This window comes from Manis pentadactyla, chromosome 7, assembly GCF_030020395.1.
Source record: "Manis pentadactyla isolate mManPen7 chromosome 7, mManPen7.hap1, whole genome shotgun sequence".
NCBI lineage: Eukaryota > Metazoa > Chordata > Mammalia > Pholidota > Manidae > Manis > Manis pentadactyla.
Window position 1 is genome coordinate 26,771,661 of NC_080025.1, and position 15,994 is coordinate 26,787,654.

At 58.4% G+C, this 15,994-nt stretch overlaps 2 protein-coding genes across 5 annotated transcripts in view; one reads left to right on the forward strand and one right to left on the reverse strand.

Annotated features, from left to right (window-relative positions):
• The first annotated feature begins 16 nt into the window (after positions 1-16).
• On the forward strand, positions 17-3,883 carry BRF2 (BRF2 RNA polymerase III transcription initiation factor subunit). Its single transcript, XM_036899174.2, has 4 exons — positions 17-317; positions 1,009-1,068; positions 1,520-1,841; positions 2,620-3,883. Exons 1-4 carry the CDS (start codon positions 164-166, stop codon positions 3,350-3,352), a joined length of 1,269 nt encoding a protein of 422 aa, XP_036755069.2. The 5' UTR covers positions 17-163; the 3' UTR covers positions 3,353-3,883.
• Positions 3,794-15,994, reverse strand: part of ADGRA2 (adhesion G protein-coupled receptor A2) — a 33,116-nt gene continuing 20,915 nt past the window's right edge. For 2 of the 4 annotated variants that reach the window (XM_036899171.2, XM_057504992.1), the window contains 17 exons: positions 15,355-15,426; positions 15,067-15,138; positions 14,833-14,904; positions 14,401-14,564; positions 13,812-14,025; positions 13,138-13,302; positions 12,343-12,541; positions 11,738-11,887; positions 11,477-11,638; positions 10,484-10,708; positions 10,091-10,307; positions 9,250-9,458; positions 8,485-8,612; positions 8,053-8,176; positions 7,530-7,675; positions 6,925-7,014; positions 3,794-6,683 (listed from right to left, as the gene is read on the reverse strand). In XM_036899171.2, coding sequence (XP_036755066.2) covers positions 5,414-6,683; positions 6,925-7,014; positions 7,530-7,675; positions 8,053-8,176; positions 8,485-8,612; positions 9,250-9,458; positions 10,091-10,307; positions 10,484-10,708; positions 11,477-11,638; positions 11,738-11,887; positions 12,343-12,541; positions 13,138-13,302; positions 13,812-14,025; positions 14,401-14,564; positions 14,833-14,904; positions 15,067-15,138; positions 15,355-15,426 — 3,679 coding nt within the window. In that variant the 3' untranslated portion in view covers positions 3,794-5,413. The remainder of the gene's footprint in view (positions 6,684-6,924; positions 7,015-7,529; positions 7,676-8,052; positions 8,177-8,484; positions 8,613-9,249; positions 9,459-10,090; positions 10,308-10,483; positions 10,709-11,476; positions 11,639-11,737; positions 11,888-12,342; positions 12,542-13,137; positions 13,303-13,811; positions 14,026-14,400; positions 14,565-14,832; positions 14,905-15,066; positions 15,139-15,354; positions 15,427-15,994) is intronic. The other 2 variants (XM_036899173.2, XM_036899172.2) reach the window with 2 other exon arrangements.

The window sequence follows — 15,994 nt, forward strand, 5'->3', positions numbered from 1 at the left end:
CCGCCCCGCGGCTGAGGGAAGCCCATACAGTGGTCGCGCAGGCGGAAGAGAGGGGTGCAGAACTTAGAAGGCTCCGCTACTATTTACGACTTCCGCACGGTGACTGCCGCGGCTGCTGGGGTGGGTAGCGGGAAAATCCCGCGGGGGCTGTGAGGATTGGGGGATGCCGGGCGGAGGCCGCTGCCCCGATTGCGGCTCTACTGAGCTCGTGGAAGACTCGCACTATTCACAGAGCCAGCTGGTGTGTTCCGACTGCGGCTGCGTAGTCACCGAGGGCGTCCTTACTACCACCTACAGCGACGAGGGCAACCTCCGAGGTACCTGCGGCAGCCTTTCCAGGGTTTGGGTACAGCCTAGGGCGGGGGAGGGATTGACGTCAGATTCCTCTCATCTCCCGCCCTCTCCTGGTCAAGTGCAACACATAAAAACAGGAGAAAAAGACCGAAAGTGGACGGGTGACCTGCAGGAGGTCAGGGACTGCCATTCATCTGTTTTCCTAGCACGCGGTATCGTATCTGGCATGTGTAGTAGGCATAATAAACCTTGAAGAAATGAAATCAAGAGAGAAACCAAGTTCCATTCTGTGTACCTAGTCTGGGCATGATGGAAGGATTGTAAATCGATTCTTTATGAATGCAAGCAGGTGGTGTTATCCCGAAGTCGTTTTTAGCACTAATTGGCAAAAACATCTTTGTTTCTTTGCTTTCCAAGTCCCTGACCAGTGCAGCCACCACCATCTGCAACCAGGAAAATTGCATGGGTTGGGTTTACAGGGGAACAGCTGAAAATTTGGAACCCTTGTAGCAACTTTAGTGCAATCCTGGTCTTCCTGAATCGTGTGTGTATTTGGAAAACCTGATGGACCTTTAGTGTACAAATATGAGGCACCTCCTGTAAATAGGGAGCTGATGCCTAATGATTTGAATTGTATTCCTGGTTTCTGTGGTGGGAGGGCAGGGGTCTGGTGAATAAAGGCTAAAAAGTTATTTCTTGTCCATTATCTTACAGAAGTAACATATTCCCGAAGCACAGGAGAAAATGAACAAGTTAGTCGCAGCCAGCAACGAGGTGAGAATCAACCTTTTATGATATAATGGCTTTAAGGAATATTCTGATGATGCAGCCCATCTTCTTGCTTTTGCTGTTTTCAAACTTTACCATGTAAGGTAGGGTAAAAGTGGATGGTAATTAAGAGTAAAGGGTGGAGATGGTTCTAAGAGAGGAAACAACCCAGTCTAAGGTTGGGTTTGCTCAGGGTGTGTTTGATCGACTGCAGGAGCCCCAGATCAAACTTGGACTTGGCCCTTAATCAGACTAGCCTCCAAGAAACAGTGGGCTGACATGTGACTTCTTTCCAGAAATTTATTTGTGCCTACAGAATGACTCACCAGTGTCACTCTTGTCATTATAGAAGGGTACATTATTTGTGCATCTGGTATCAGGTAGGTTTAGCAGAAACTGCCAGGAGCCATACTGTAGTTCGTTTGACCCCTCTAACTCTTAGTGGGGTTTTTCCCAGGTCTCCGCAGAGTGAGAGACATCTGTCGCATTCTACAGTTACCGTCCACATTCGAGGACACAGCAGTCGCCTACTACCAACAGGCATACCGGCACTCTGGCATCCGTGCTGCCAGGCTGCAGAAGAAGGAGGTTTTGGTCGGTTGCTGTGTCTTAATCACCTGCCGGCAGCATAACTGGCCCCTGACCATGGGAACCATCTGCACAATGCTCTACGCAGATTTGGATGTGTTTTCTGGCACCTACATGCAGATTGTGAAGCTCCTGGGACTGGATGTGCCATCACTGTGCCTGGCAGACCTGGTGAAGACGTACTGTAGCAGGTACCTGCCTAGTGGGAGATGTGGGCATGGGCTGGACCCTTAGACCTGAGTCCTTTGACCTTTGGCTGTCTCTTTGACCAAAGCCCCCCTGAAAGGACTTGGGAGAAAAATCAGTTTTCCCTCCGCTGTGCCTAGTTCTCATAAAGTTGATCCCATTTTACATCTCCAGAGTGCTATCGTTTTCCAATGCCTCTGCCCTCCCTGCAGCCTGGTGGTGTAGGGAAGGTAGGAGTCAGCCTTGGCACAGGGCTGTTCAGCTGGCCACTGCCCTATGCGCAGCCTGCATGGCTGTGTGCCGCAGCCCTGCCCAGCGGGATCTTCTGCAGGCGGAGCTGGGGGGGTGGTACCAGTGAGTGACAGCACAGGTTAGAGGCTCCTCCTTTGTTGTTTTTAGGTAGATGTGTCCTTTTATTGCTTCTGACAAATGTCAAAAGCAGAGGCTATGGGCATCAAATTGTCTGGGGTCTCAAGCGTGGTTACTTCCTAACTGGGTGACTGCGGACAAGTTTTTCAACTATAAATGCATGTAACAAGGTGTGGAGTAGATGAAAGGGGAACATTGGTAAAGCCCTCAGAATAATGGCTGGCGGGAGGCAGGGCTCAACAAATCTTAGCTCCCTTCTGCTTTCTCCTGCCCTTTAGGCAGAAATCTCACCTTGTCTTTTCCCAGTAGCTGTATAAACTTGGGGCCCAGCAGGCTCGAGTGTTCCCAAGGGGGTGGAATAGCTTGCATGTCTTGAGTGGCATTGAGTACAGACCCTCACTTTGGTTATTTCAGCTTCAAACTGTTCCAAGTCACCCCATCTCTGCCGGCCAAATTCGTGGAAGACAAAGAGAAGATGCTGTCACGAACATTGAAGTTGGTGGAGCTGGCTGATGAGACGTGGCTGGTGACTGGGCGGCACCCTTTGCCTGTCATCACTGCAGCCGCTTTCCTGGCTTGGCAGTCACTGCAGCCTTCAGATCGGTTGAAGTGTTCCCTGGCCCGATTTTGTAAATTGGCCAACGTGGACCTGCCCTACCCCGCTTCCTCCCGCCTGCAGGAGCTGCTGGCTGTGCTGCTGCGGATGGCTGAGCAGCTGGCCTGGTTGCAGGTTCTGAGACTTGACAAACGGTCTGTGGTGAAGCACATCGGTGACCTCGTGCAGCACCGCCACATGTTGGTTCGCAAGGCCTTTCGGGATGGACCGGCGGAGCTGGAGGCCCAGAAGGAGCTTCAGGGGCAGGGACGGGATCAGGGGCAGGGACGGGGAGAAGAGAAGGTGGAGAGTAGTTCCTTAGGTTTGCCTGCGGGGAAGCGACCAGCCAGCCCTGCTCTGCTCCTCCCACCCTGCATGTTGAAGCCCCCAAAGCAGATGTGTCACACACACCCTGTCTCCACAGTCACTGGAGATGAGAACATTTCCGATAGTGAAATAGAGCAGTATTTGCGTACCCCGCAGGAAATTAGGGCTTTTCAAAAAGCCCAAGCTGCTAGACAGGCTGCCACGAGTGTGCCTAACCCTCCCTGATGCACACCTGGGGGAGTACCTCACCCCACTCTGACAGCAGCTTGGTAAGAGGCCTGTCATACCCAGAGAAACCAGTGTATGTGAGTCCTTGGGTGGTGTTCTTGTTTAGAAGATCCGAGGGGCTGTGCAGTTAGATGGACCCCAGGTGCCAAAGTAGATGTCAGGAGGAATGCAGGGGTGAGTGGGTTGTAGAGAATCCCTCCCTTTGGTGCCAGAGAGGAAGTTGGCTATGTTCAACTGCTGTGGGATGGCTTTCCTCTTAGGCTATGGGGAGAATGGCAGGCACTCTCCACCTCCGGGTTTGTCTCCTCCTGCTAGTGTGCCGCCCTCGGAAGGACCTGGGCAGTGCAGCCTGTGCCGTCATGGGTTGGTGGGTTCACACATGTGGTGTCCTGAGATCCTCTGCTTCATAACAAAAGGACCATGCGTGGACTACAGCTCAAAGGGGTTTGCAAAATTTTAATATATTAAAACAAGAGGCATCTGCTAGAAATCATTCTATTGTATAAAATCCGAGCTTTTAAGAACATGTTTTCTTTGGCACTTTTCATCCCTCCCTCCCCTCTCCCCAGCGTATTGCAAAAGCTCTCCAGTGCTAAGGCATTGGCAGGGTATGTAAACAGCAGCCAGCATATGTGGAATAATAATACAAAGCTTTTTTTTTCTGTCTAATATTGTCTGCAGCAAGCATAAATAACAGGATCTATCCCAAGGTGTGTAGGTTTTCTCCCCTCCCGTGTCTTCCTTCGCCTTTTCGATCAGGCTGGGGTGGTGTTGAGGCTGGGAGGGGCCCTGGGCCAGGCCTCATTTTCCTATTGCTCTCCACACGGCTGAGGTTCTGCTTTCATTGGGACCTGTAGTTAAAGGCTGGTGGTTGCTTATTAGGTTGGGGAAAGTAGTGCTGGTATTTTAGGTAGGGAAGGCACAGGCCCCAAGTGAGCTGCAGGATCTCCACCCACTGCCTCAAGGATATTTAGCTTGGGCTTCTGCGAGGCAGGAGGCTGGTTTGATGTTTGGGCAATTTCCCCCTAATACAACTGGAATGGCTCTTCTATATGGCCTCTTGGAGGCAGGGAAGTGTTCTTCCTCAATCCCTTGGTGTTGGAAGCAGAGATGGGATGTGGGTTTTAAAAGTCAACAGTAAGTCACCACCACCACCTGGAGCCTTGTAGGGGAGCCCCTCTTCAGAGCATTGTTTGTAGGACTAGGTTTAAGGTATGACTAGCTTCAGCCTGTATCTAAGCGCTACTCTCTGCTTCCCTCGGATCATCCACGGAGCCAGCTTCTCACAGAGCCAGCTTCTCAGGTTTAGGGCCTTGTCCTTGTCCTGATGTGCCACCTCCAAACCGTGCTGTATGGTTTGGGTACCACTCCTGCGGGAATGGTGTCCCTAATTGTGCACCCTTTCCACCAGTCCCCCTCCCATGGAACTAGTTGATCTCCAAAGCTGCCTTTCACACTGCCCCACCTTCTCTTGCATAGTTCATCTGAAAAGCAGCACCTTACTACCCACCGGTCCTGGTCACCTGACTTATCTGCTACTCTGGCCCCTAGTTAGCCCAAAACTGGGCAGGAGAGGGGTTCTAGGATCTGGGCACAGATGGCTGACTTCAGAGGGCAGTGAGGAGAGAAAACCGGTCATCTGTTTTTCTTGATAAGGCTGATGACCAGGGAGGCAGTGAGGACAGAATGGCGAGTACCAGGAGCCCACCTGGTCTGGGCTATGCCCATCCACTTGTCACTCAGAAGACGACCTCCCCCCCTATCCCGGACAGCTCTGATTTGACTGCCAAAGCTAGCCTGGGCTGGGGTGGAAATGCATCATGCCTGTGGTCCTGGGATTGTCTGTCACTCTCCTAGAGGGATGACCCTCTTGGCAGTGGCAGGCCTCGGCCTCTCCTTTTCCCAGCCTCCAGGCCTAAAGCCGGCCAGCCCAGGTGCAGCCCCGGGCAACCCTACCTCAAACCTGTTGACGTACCGATAGACGTCTTTGAAGGCTCCAGAGCAGCTGGGTAACAAGCCCGTGTGGCCAGCCTGTCCTAAAGCATCGCCCACCCCGCCCTAGACGGTGGTCTCGCTCTTCCAGAGGCCGGTCTTCATGCAACTGCCCCCGGCAGCCTCGGCGCCCATAGTGCTGGTGAGGTCGTCGTACTTGCCGCCCTTGGGGGCGCCGTTCAGGCTGGCGGTGTTGAGCGGGTACGAGCGGCGCTTGCTCTCCCTCTCCAGCGCGCCGCCACCGCCGCCCTTGAGGTTGTCGCGGCTGGCGCAGCGGCGCTGGCCCGGCCGGCCGGCCTCGGGGGGCGGCGCCGCGCTGGTGTCGCTGCCTTCCGACGGCGTGAGCATGGGTTCGCCCTCGAGCTGGAGGCCGGCGCCCGGGCTGTTGCGGCTGCTGCCCGCGTAGCTGTCAGACGGGCTGTTGTGCAGGCTGCCGCTCTCACTGGACAGCAGCTCGTGCGCCCCTGCAGCCGCGCCCCCGCGCAGCGCCTTGAGCCGGTTCTTGCCGCCGGCCTCCCCAGCGCGGTGCCCCTTGGCCCGGCTCTTGTGCGCTCGGCGCCCGTGGTGCAAGTTATTGGAGTTGCGAGGAGCCAGGCTCCCCCTGCAGCCCGTGGGCTCGGGCTCCCCTTCTCCGCGGGCCGCCCCTGCCGCCTCGCACCCCTGACTCTGGGCCAGCTGCAGGTTGGTGAGCTTGCAGGGGCCCAGGGGCGGCGCGTGGCCGCTGCTGCCGCTCGGGGAGGACTTGAGGGAGGGGGGCCCCTCTCCGAACACTGGGGAACCGTCCTCTGCGGCGGCAGGAACGGCCCGGGACGAGGTGTGGGAGGTCGAGGCAGGGGGGCAGCAGGCGCGCCAGGAGGCTCTCACATCCCTGCGCCTTGCACAGTGATGGGCGAAGACGAAGAGGCCCAGGGCCGAGGCCGCCACTCCGTACAGACAGCTGCACACCACCCGGGGCAGCCAGCGCTGTGACACAGCCAGAGCCCCACAGGCCCACATGACTAGGTACAAGAAATGCGTGGTCACCAGCGCCCCCAGCTGGACTCCCGGAGAATAGAGTCCATCACCATCCTCTGGGGGCGCGGGCGCCAGCACGCCCGCACTCCCAGTAGCCAGAAGGGACCCTGAGTCATTCAGGCCGCTGCTCCTGAGCCGGGTGGAGCCCCTCAGCTCCTCCCCTGGCTCCAGGGAGACCCTGCTGGTGTCCCCCTTTGGGCTCTGTGCCAGAGGACCCCTTAAGTGCAGCCCCGCACACAGGAAATAGATCCAGGTGATCAGCAGAATCAAAGCCACTGGGATGTAGAAGGCTCCTAAGCTTGGACGCCACACCAGCCAGCAGCTGAGGGGAGATGCAGGCAGGGGGTGAGATGGAGCAGGCCCGAGGAGGCCCCTAGGCAGGTGACTGGGGAGAGAGGGTCTGGGGAGTGGAGAGGCAGAGACTGGTTTGGGCAGCATGCATGGGTTTGGGCTGGGCCACAGTCACCGGCTGGGTGGGCCTGGCAGGTGCCCCTGCCCGTGAGGAAGACATCGTGTGGGCTGAGTGGGCCGGGGCAGGCTGGCAAGCAGGCAGTGGTGCTCACTAGGGGCTGTGGTCCTGGTAGTTGTGGATGTTGACTGCAGCTGTGATACCACAGATAATGAGTGGGATCCCTCCGGCGATCAAATAGAACCTGGGGAGGCATGAGGTGTGGGGTCAGAGAGACAGGGAACAAGACAGAAGGGGCTCAGAACCCTCGGCTCAGGGTTTTTCCTAATCTTTCCTCTTTAAATGCTGTCAGAATTTTTTTTTTTTTTGCTAGGTATGCAAGGCCCCTACAGGGCAGGCTTGGTAGGTCCCTAGGGCACTTGGCCAAGACTGTTCTAAGGGACAGAGGTCAGAACTGCTCTCCCTCCCCTTAAATAGTGCAGAAGTCAGGGTGCCACACAGGTTCCAGGATCCCTGCTAGTGCCCTTTGGAGTCACTTCCTTCCCTGGCCTGGTCATGCCTGAAAAGCCCTAAGGATATACCCACTCCATAACTCTGGGCAACCCGTTGCCACCTAGAGCCTTGCCTCTTCTGTCTTTGGGGCATGGTCTCCCAGGATCTCGGACCCACCCCGTACCCATGCCAGGAAAACAGATATTGGTGTCCTATGCCCCCCTCTGAGGCCTCCCCACTGCAAAGCTGACCGTTGGAAGCATGTACCGGAGCATGGGACGTGGAGCAGGGGGGGCAGAGTCCCCTTCCTGAGGAGGGGGCGCCCTGCAGGTGAGCTCCTTGTGGAGGACGCGGGCCTTCACGCCCATCCAGAGCAGCGTGGACAGTGATGAGTAGTGCAGAGTGATGCCCACCTGCGGGTGATGGAGGAGGCTGAGCCACCCCAGGGCCTCGGTCTCCAGAGTTCTCCCACTCACCTCTGTTCCCAGCCCCAGCTCCACCCAGATCCTCCCCAAGGCTGTCCCTGCTGTTAACCTCTCTACTGCCACTCCGGGATGCTCCATGACCCTGTTGTTGCTATCCGGCTTGTCCCGGACCTCTCCTCCATTCCCGGTCTCCCTACTCTCCTTTTTGGATGCCCATTTCCTAGTTTCTCTGCTTCTTACGACCCCCTACTCTCATGCTCTCCTCTCCCTATATGCACAAGCCCCTTCCCCCCACTGCATCTGCCTACTCTATGCTGCCACCACTGATCTTGGAGCCCCCCACCCTGGTCCTTTCTCCTGCTTACTGCCTGGCAGACTGTCTGGTAGTTGGTGAGTGTGATGCCTCCTGCAAAGACGGCAGAGGTCATGGCCATGTGGAAGCACAGGTTCAGCAGCATGTGCCAGCCCTTCCGGGACACACGGATGGAGCTGCCCCAGAAACAGTCTTTAATGAATGAGCCACCCAAACCAAGGGTGGGCCCACGGGGTCTCAAGGCCATTGGAAAAGCTGAAGGGGGAAGACAGGTGTTCGTGTGCATGTGTGTGTGTACATGTGATAGAGGCCCCAGGGCAGGAAGGACTCAACCCCCAGAATGTATCTTCCAACCCCAGAACCCTTATATAGAAGGCCAGGCAAGAGACTGGGGAAGTCACATGGACCCACCTGGGAAAGGAACACTTGCCAGTAGAGACCCCCGGCCTTCCCACCACAGTCCCCTTCCTGCAGGAGTGCCCACCTGTGGTTGAGGATGTAGGTGATGATGGTGGAGAAGAGGCAGAGCAGCAGCAGGGCCGTGCAGGGGTACACGACGGGGTGCAGCCCCGCCCCAGAGCCGCCCACCTCCCTGGGGAAGGCACTCAGCTCCTGGAAAGAGCAGGAAGAGAAAGCACATATCAGGAAGCCAGCCGAAGCCACCCCATGGAGTCCTGGCCGGTCCCCCAGCCCTGGTCAGCTTTAGTCCTCAGCTTTGGCCTTAAGTCTACCCAGGTGGGCAAAGAGATAGGTGCCCCGACATATACTCTTAGGAAGTGGGTCTTAGGTAGTGTGATAATCTACTGCCTGCCTTCCCCCCAACCCCCATCTTGGTATCCTGGGGCCTGAAAACCAGAGATGAGGAAAGAAGGGGAAGGTTCTGTCTGGAATACAGCCACATGCCTGCTCAGGATCTGAGAAAGGGAGGTGTAAAACGTGGAGAGGAGGGGGACCAGAAAGGAGAGACAGTCCCAGACTTTTTTCCACTTTAACAATCTGGGCCTCAGGGAGCCTGGATGTGAAGATGTGGCTGGATGGTCCCAGTTTCATCTTTCTCCATTTGGAAATGGAAGTAGGACCTCCAAAAGTGTGGGGGGACATTTCTCCATGAGTCCTGGCAGCCAGGAGGCCCGACCAGGCTGCTGTCATGTCTGTATTTCTCTGTGGCCCCAGGTGATCAGAGTACCAACCCCTTCCTAGTGCACATTCCTTGTCCCCGTCATCCTACCCCTGGCCCCACTACACTCACCATGAGCACGGCCACATTGCCCAAGTGCTGGCAGTGCAGGGAGCTGACATTGGGTTGGCTGGAGCGCAGCTGGCAGCCCTCAGAGCTCCAGCCCCCAGGTCCCCCTGGACCCTCCTGACTCCACCAAGCTGCCACAGGTTCTGCCCCCTCCGCCCAGTGCCGCAGAGAAACGGCCACTGGCTCCGTCAGGTTTCCCACGCCACAGCCACCTACAGGGGAGAGGAAAATCCACACAAGGCTGTCTCTGGAACTAAGTGTCAGCAAAAGAGCAACAGGCAAAGCTTGCATTGGACCCTGGGTAGGGCGTGCGCTGGGCTTGGGGGATACAGTGAGCTGCCAGGCACGGGCTGTGCCCTCCAGGTTGTCGGGCTAAACAGGGAGACACAGGGATGTATCCATGTAAAAGTGCTAGGAGGTGGTCTGCTCTAAGTGCCATATGAGTGGCCATAGCATGCCCAGAAGGAGAGGACTCCGGGGCTGGCATCAGGGACGAGAAGGTAGGTCATGGTGAGGAAGCAAAAGCCCAGGTGGAGAGGATTCAGGAGGGCACCCCAGGGAGGGAAAGTTGGCCAGGTGAGGAAGGTGGGACTGAGGGAGGGAGGCCAAGGTAGGTCGAGGATTTATGCTTATAGTTCTTTTGAAATCTGACAAATCTGGGATGTAAATTCCAATGCCTTCCGGAGCCTTTGCCACTCCAATCCGTTCCTTTACAGGATGTGTCTGTCCCCCATGCTCCTTGGAAATGATGAGGAGCCCCTATCCTGTCACCTCCACCGGGGCGTTAGGGGGCGCTGTGGGCGAGGACGGGATCCCGCGCGCAGACGGGAGTTCAGCCCCTTACTGGTTCCTGCAAAGATGACGGGGGTGGCCACGCCGCGCCTCTTGCCCGGCCCCGGTACTCCGGGGCGGGAGGTGTTGCCGTGGCTGCGGAAGAGGCGGCCGTTGCGGAAGACGAGCAGCTGCAGAGTGCAGTCTGGGGGTGCTGGGGGAGCCAGGGCAGCCGGAAGGGACGAGAACAGGCTGGGTGGCAGCTGGATGGAGGCCAGGGCCACGCTGTTCTGGGGGGACAGAGGAGTTCCTCAGAGACCCCGGGGGTCCCCTAGGACTGTCTTCCGGCCGCCTCCCCTCGCCCCCCCTCCCCTTCTCTGGGCTCTGCCTGTCTCACACAATCCGCCCCCACCAGGCACGTGCACCGGGGTACCCTCTATCAGCGTCCTCCTGCCCCGGTGCCCACCTTGATGTGGAAGGCTGACAGGGAGATGCTGGGCCTCCCAGTCGTGCAGCGGAAGCGGAGCTGCTGATCTGCCAGGAGCTCAGGCTCAGGCGGGGGATTCTGGCCGGGACCGCCGGGCCGAGCGCCCAGCGCGCCTGCCTCCCTCCTCTGGAAGGCTGTGCAGGTCAGCCCCACGTAGCTGTGCGGCTTGATGAGGTAGGCCTCCAATGCCACATTCCTTGAGTTCTAGGGACAGGGAACTTGTCACCCGCTAACCTGACATATGGCGGCCCTCTCTTGGCACAGTCCCGCTCTGCCGATCTGTCCCCTCACTGTCTTCTCAAGGCCTGGCAGGGCCATGCCCACCACGGAGTGTCCCAACCCTGGGCACAGCACTTCTGCCTGCTAAGGCCCTTCCTCCCACCCACCTGTACCTTGTTCTTGCTCACCTCTTAACCCAAACCAGTTCTGCTGCCCCAGCTAAGCTGGAGAGCAGTCCATGTCCCACCTCCTTATAGCTCCCCGAGTGCCTAGCACATCTGGCCCCTGGAAGATGCTGTTAGTTGCCCTAGTTGGTCACTGCTTACAACCCACCACTGGAAATGCCACCCTCCTCTCAGAGAATAGAAATGTCTGTATCCTCGTCCCATCACAGTGCTGCCGACAAGCCTTCCTCCTGCTCCTTCCACCCCTCTTACCCGCTCCTGTCTGTTTCCATCAGGCTAGCCCTGCGACCTGGGTCCCACCATGAAGGCTTGCATAACTTCTCAGTACCACTGGCCTCCCTCCCCTTTGCACTGACCCTGACGACCGGAACTGGATTCCACGTGCCCCAAAAGCTGTCTTGCACGGTGCTCTTGCTAGCTGGGTGCATGGCAGATGCGTACTTGGAGGATTTGGGGCCTCGCTCGAGAAGCTTTTCCCTCCTGCATGATGAGGACTGACCCCATTTGACTCTAAGTTCTCTCCCAGGGCCAGGCCCCCGAGGACCCCCTCCTAGCTGACCCACATTACCACAGAGATGTGCTGGGCATGGGGGCTGAGGGCAGCCCCCCCGATGCGTTCCAGGGCCCCCACAATGCCACTGCAGGCCTTGTCCTCACGCTGGGCCAGCCACAGCAGGTGCTCGTCCACCAGCATGAGGTTGCTGGCCATGTCCACCATCACCTCCACCAGCTGGGGGGATGGGGGAGTCACTAAGGGCAGGAGTAGGGGGCAGAGGCTTGAGCACATTGGGGGGGGTTCCAGGGGCCCAGAGGCCTGGTGGAATCTCACCTCTTTGATCTGGTCGACATAACCCAAAAATTTCTGGATCATCTGAGCCACATAAACTACATCCATCATGTCTGAGAAGCTGGCAGCCTCGGCTGTGTACACTCGCAGCTGGTGGGCCAGGGTCAGCGCGTTGGAGGCATTGATGGGCATCTGGGGGTTTTGGGGGAAGAAAGGGGACCATCCAGTCTTGCTCCTTCTCCAGAGAACTGGCCCTAGGGGGCCCCCTCCTCTGCCCAGGCACACATAGCCCACCAGCTGGGCCCAGTCAAGACAGGAGGTGCCTATAGGGGATGAGTTCATAGTAAATCAAGGCTGCCCACTTCTAGTGCCTCTGGGCCAATGGTAATGAGATGACCTCACACTGTCCTTGTTCCCCCCTAAGGCTGCCCTTGCTGTGTGGCGGCTGAAGACGCTTGGCATGGCCCATGCTTCCCTAGTGTGGCCTTGGCGGGCCCGGATGCCCTGGAAGAAGGAAAGCTGGAGAAGAGCAGAGTCCCTCACTGCGCAGCCCCAGGCCCTGGGGGTCCAGCAGGCTTCTCCCCTCCCGATTCCTCGGGACCAGAGCTCACAGCATGTCCCCTGCCCCTCTCCTTTCCTGGCCTCACCAGCACAAAGGTGTAGAGCACCCGGGTGATGTCGTTGGTGTACAGACAGTGGGAGTAGTCCCCCGGCTCCCAGCGGCCAGCTCGGTCACACCGGCGGGAGGCACGGGTGCCTGGGGCACCCCCGCTCAGGGGCACCGAGGTGAAGGGGTACTGCAGGCAGGACTGGTAGGCCGTGATGCCAGCCAGAGTTCGAGGCCACCTGGGGGCAGAGGTGAGAACTGCCCATGACCCAGGCTCCTGGGGCAAGGCTCCCTCCCCTGCCCTGAGAACTGCGTCCAGACCCCCTGGGACCTGGGGAATAGATGCAGAGGAGGGGGCTTGGCCTGGCCTTCAAGGGGTTCCCAGCTCCACCTTCTTTCTAACTCTGGATGGCGCTGCCACTGGTGCTATGGGCATGTGGAGTCCTGACTTCCAGTCACAGCCTTTCTGGTCCTCAGTGTTTTCAGCTGTACAGTGGGAAGAATACCTGCTCTGCCTAACTGAGAAGGCCATCGCGATATTAAAATGTGATATTTGTCGGTGGGAGAGCTTTGTAGACTATTAAAAGGAAGCAAAAAAAAAGCCTTTTGTTTTTCAAAGCACTTCAGGATAATGATTTCATACAGAGATAAGGTCTCTCTTTAAATATAACGGAGGGACTTGGAGCTGGGTGACAAAACGAAGTGGTTTTCTCCATCTTAGTGTGTGTGGAGCCCCTGGCCCCCTGCGGTCTCAGATGCAGAAGCGGGGGGCGGGGGCGGGGGCGGGGCGGCCGGGGACGGGGGCGGGGTCTCCGCGGCGGCGGGCAGAGCACACCTGAAGTCCCCGCGGTTGTTGGCCACGCGCTCGGCGGGGCAGTAGGAGGCGGAGGTCTCCAGCACCACGATCTCCACCTTCTGGCTGGCGTTGCCCTGCACGGTGGACACGGAGCACTCCCATTCGCCGGAGGCCCACACGCCGATGTGGGACAGGGTCAGCTCGCTGCGGGCGGGCGGGCGGAGCGCGGCTCGCTGAGGTGCCCTCCGGCGGCCCCCTCGCTCCGCGCCGGCCCCCCAGGCGCCCTGCCCTACGCCGGGCAGGGTGAGCTGCAGGCTCCTGGTCTTTGAGCGAGTGAGGGATACAAGTACAGACGCCTTAATTCTGACTGGCCTTGAGATACTGCCTCCTGAGCTTCAACTTCCCCATCTGTGTCATGGAGATAATGCCTCTCTTGCAAGTCTACTGGAGAGATTAAGTCCAGTAACACAGGCGAGAGCTGCTACTACAGCGCATCCGCACTAACGAAATGTCAGATATAATTTTTTTCTATGAGGCATTTAATTTCTACCCCTAATCCGGGCCATTTGTGCTTTAGTCCTGAATTTCCATAAGCCCCCCTGCCCCACATGAACAGACGCCCAGGGACATGTCTGGGCACAGCTCCTTCGGGGGGTGGCGAGATGGTGTGGGCAGAGCAGGGGCAGCTGGGGGGGGGGGGGCAGAACCTCTACCTAGTGATGAAGGTGCAGTCATGGATGAGGCTCTCGGCCAGGAGCACGCCCGCCTGCTCGTTGCCCTCCACTGGCGTCCGGTCGTGGTACCAGCGGATGCGGGTGTCGTTGCCCAGGTAGCTGGCGGAGCACTGGAAGGGCAGCCGGTCACCCTGGAACACCACTTGGCGGAGCGAGGGGATGAGGTGGTGCGTGTGCAGCTCCAGGGCCCCCTCTGTGGGAAGACAACAGATGCATGAGCATCCCGTGGGGGGCGGGGGGAAGCAGAGGCAGGAGAAGGTCTCCAGAGCTAAGAGCACAGGAGGGGAGAGGTTTGGCACAAACAGATACAAGTGCTCCTTTCCACAGCACCCTTGTCACCCCAAGAGATGAGAGACATGAACACATAAAGCACCAGCTGCCCCAAAGCCAGTTTTGAGAAGCCGATGCGGGACCATCCCCGGTGGGATCTGAGGGGAAGGTTGCCCGGAGAACATGCCCCCCACCCAGTGGCGCGTAAGCAGAGAGAGCCTTGAGCCAGCAGGGTCCCTCAGGAGGGAATCCAGGCCAGGTGGGGTCCTCAGCGGGTGCAGGACGCGGGTTTGCTCACCGCAGCGCAGCTGGGCCTCCTGGAGGCCACCCAGGGCCTGGGCGTGCAGGGCGCTGGGGTAGGCACAGAGCGTACGCTCGGACAGCTGCAGGGAGCGGTTCCGGGCCCAGGACAACAGCCAGCGCAGGCGGCAGTCACACGTCAGGAACTCAGTGCCCAGGTCCCTGCAGAGTGGGCAGAGGGTCCTTGGAGTAGAGCGGGGGTGGGGGGGGGTGGGGGGCTCACAGGGCAGGGACGGAGCCCCAGGGAAAGACTGAGGCTGGACACCAGTATGTGTGCACCACCAGCGGCCTGGCAGTGTGGCAGAGCAAGTATGGCGGAGTGACAGCCGCTCAGACGGCTGGCTGTGGTGGCTACCATGCTTATGTGTCTGCCCCTGGGCAGAGGAAGGCAGGAGAGGTCCGAGACCTTGGGCTGGGAGAAGGTACTCACACAGCCTGCAGGGCTGGCAGCTCATCAAAGACTCCCGGCTGCAGACTGGAGAAGATGTTTCCAGATATGTTTCTGCAGGGGGCAGGGAACAGTGAGCCAGGATCTTAGGGTTTCCCTGGGCCAGAGCGGGATGCAAGAAAGGAGAATGCAGGGGCCTGTGAGGTTGGGTGGGCCTTCTCCCCCTCAAGCCCTCCCTGGGGGAGCCCTCCCTTCCCACTTCCCCACCCCACTCACAGCCGGACAAGCCTGGGGAGGCCCTGGAAGGTCTCAGGGGCGAGACAGCCAATCCGGTTGTTGGAGAGATCTCTAGAGAGACACACAGCCTCAGCACACTGATCGGCAGTGAGGGACACGCATGCATGGGAAGCGGGATGAAAAGGAAGGGGTTGAGCTGGCAATGTGCCCTCATCTATCCCCAGAGAGAGGCTGTGTGGGAGGGGGCAGCATGGCTGAGCAGGAGGGCTGGCTGCTCGTGGGATCGCGGCTCTCCCCAGTGCTGGGGAGCGGGGACATGCCACTCACAGGCGCTTCAGCTCGCCCAGGCCCAGAAAAGCACCCGGCTGCACGGTGCTGATGGCATTGTTCCTCAGGTCCCTGTGGGAGGCAAGAGGGACCCTCACACCCGGGCCGCTTGGGGCCACAGGCTCCCTGGAGGTAGAAGGCCTCCTTGTCACCAGAAGTGCTGGGAACAAGATTTCCCTGTAAACCAGGACTTGGCTCAGCGCTGGTTGGGAGGTGGGAGGAAGGACCCGCCCCTCGCACAGGTCTCCTCAGGCTTGGCTACACCAGCGGTGCTGGTCAGGGAGGATGGAGAAGCCAGGGTGGGATGGGAAGGGCCTCGGATGAGGAAAGAGTGGGGCAAGCACTGAACTAGGAGCCAGGAAGCCCCACGTTGCTCCTCCAAGCTGCCCTGCCTAGCTCATGGGGCTGCTATGACAGCCATTTGAAAATGGGTGTTGCAACCTTTTGTAAATTGCTATGCAAAGGCAAACTTCTGCAGCCTGGCATTGGGAGGTATTTTTATGGCTGTTCTGTCCTTGTGAGGAAGCAGGTCATGCAGCCGGTTGGTGACCGCGTGGATGCTGACCCGGGTCTCCCACTCCAGGGCAGGGCTGTGAATCCCCTGGCACACCCCTCATTTGCAGGCTTGCTTGTGGTACTC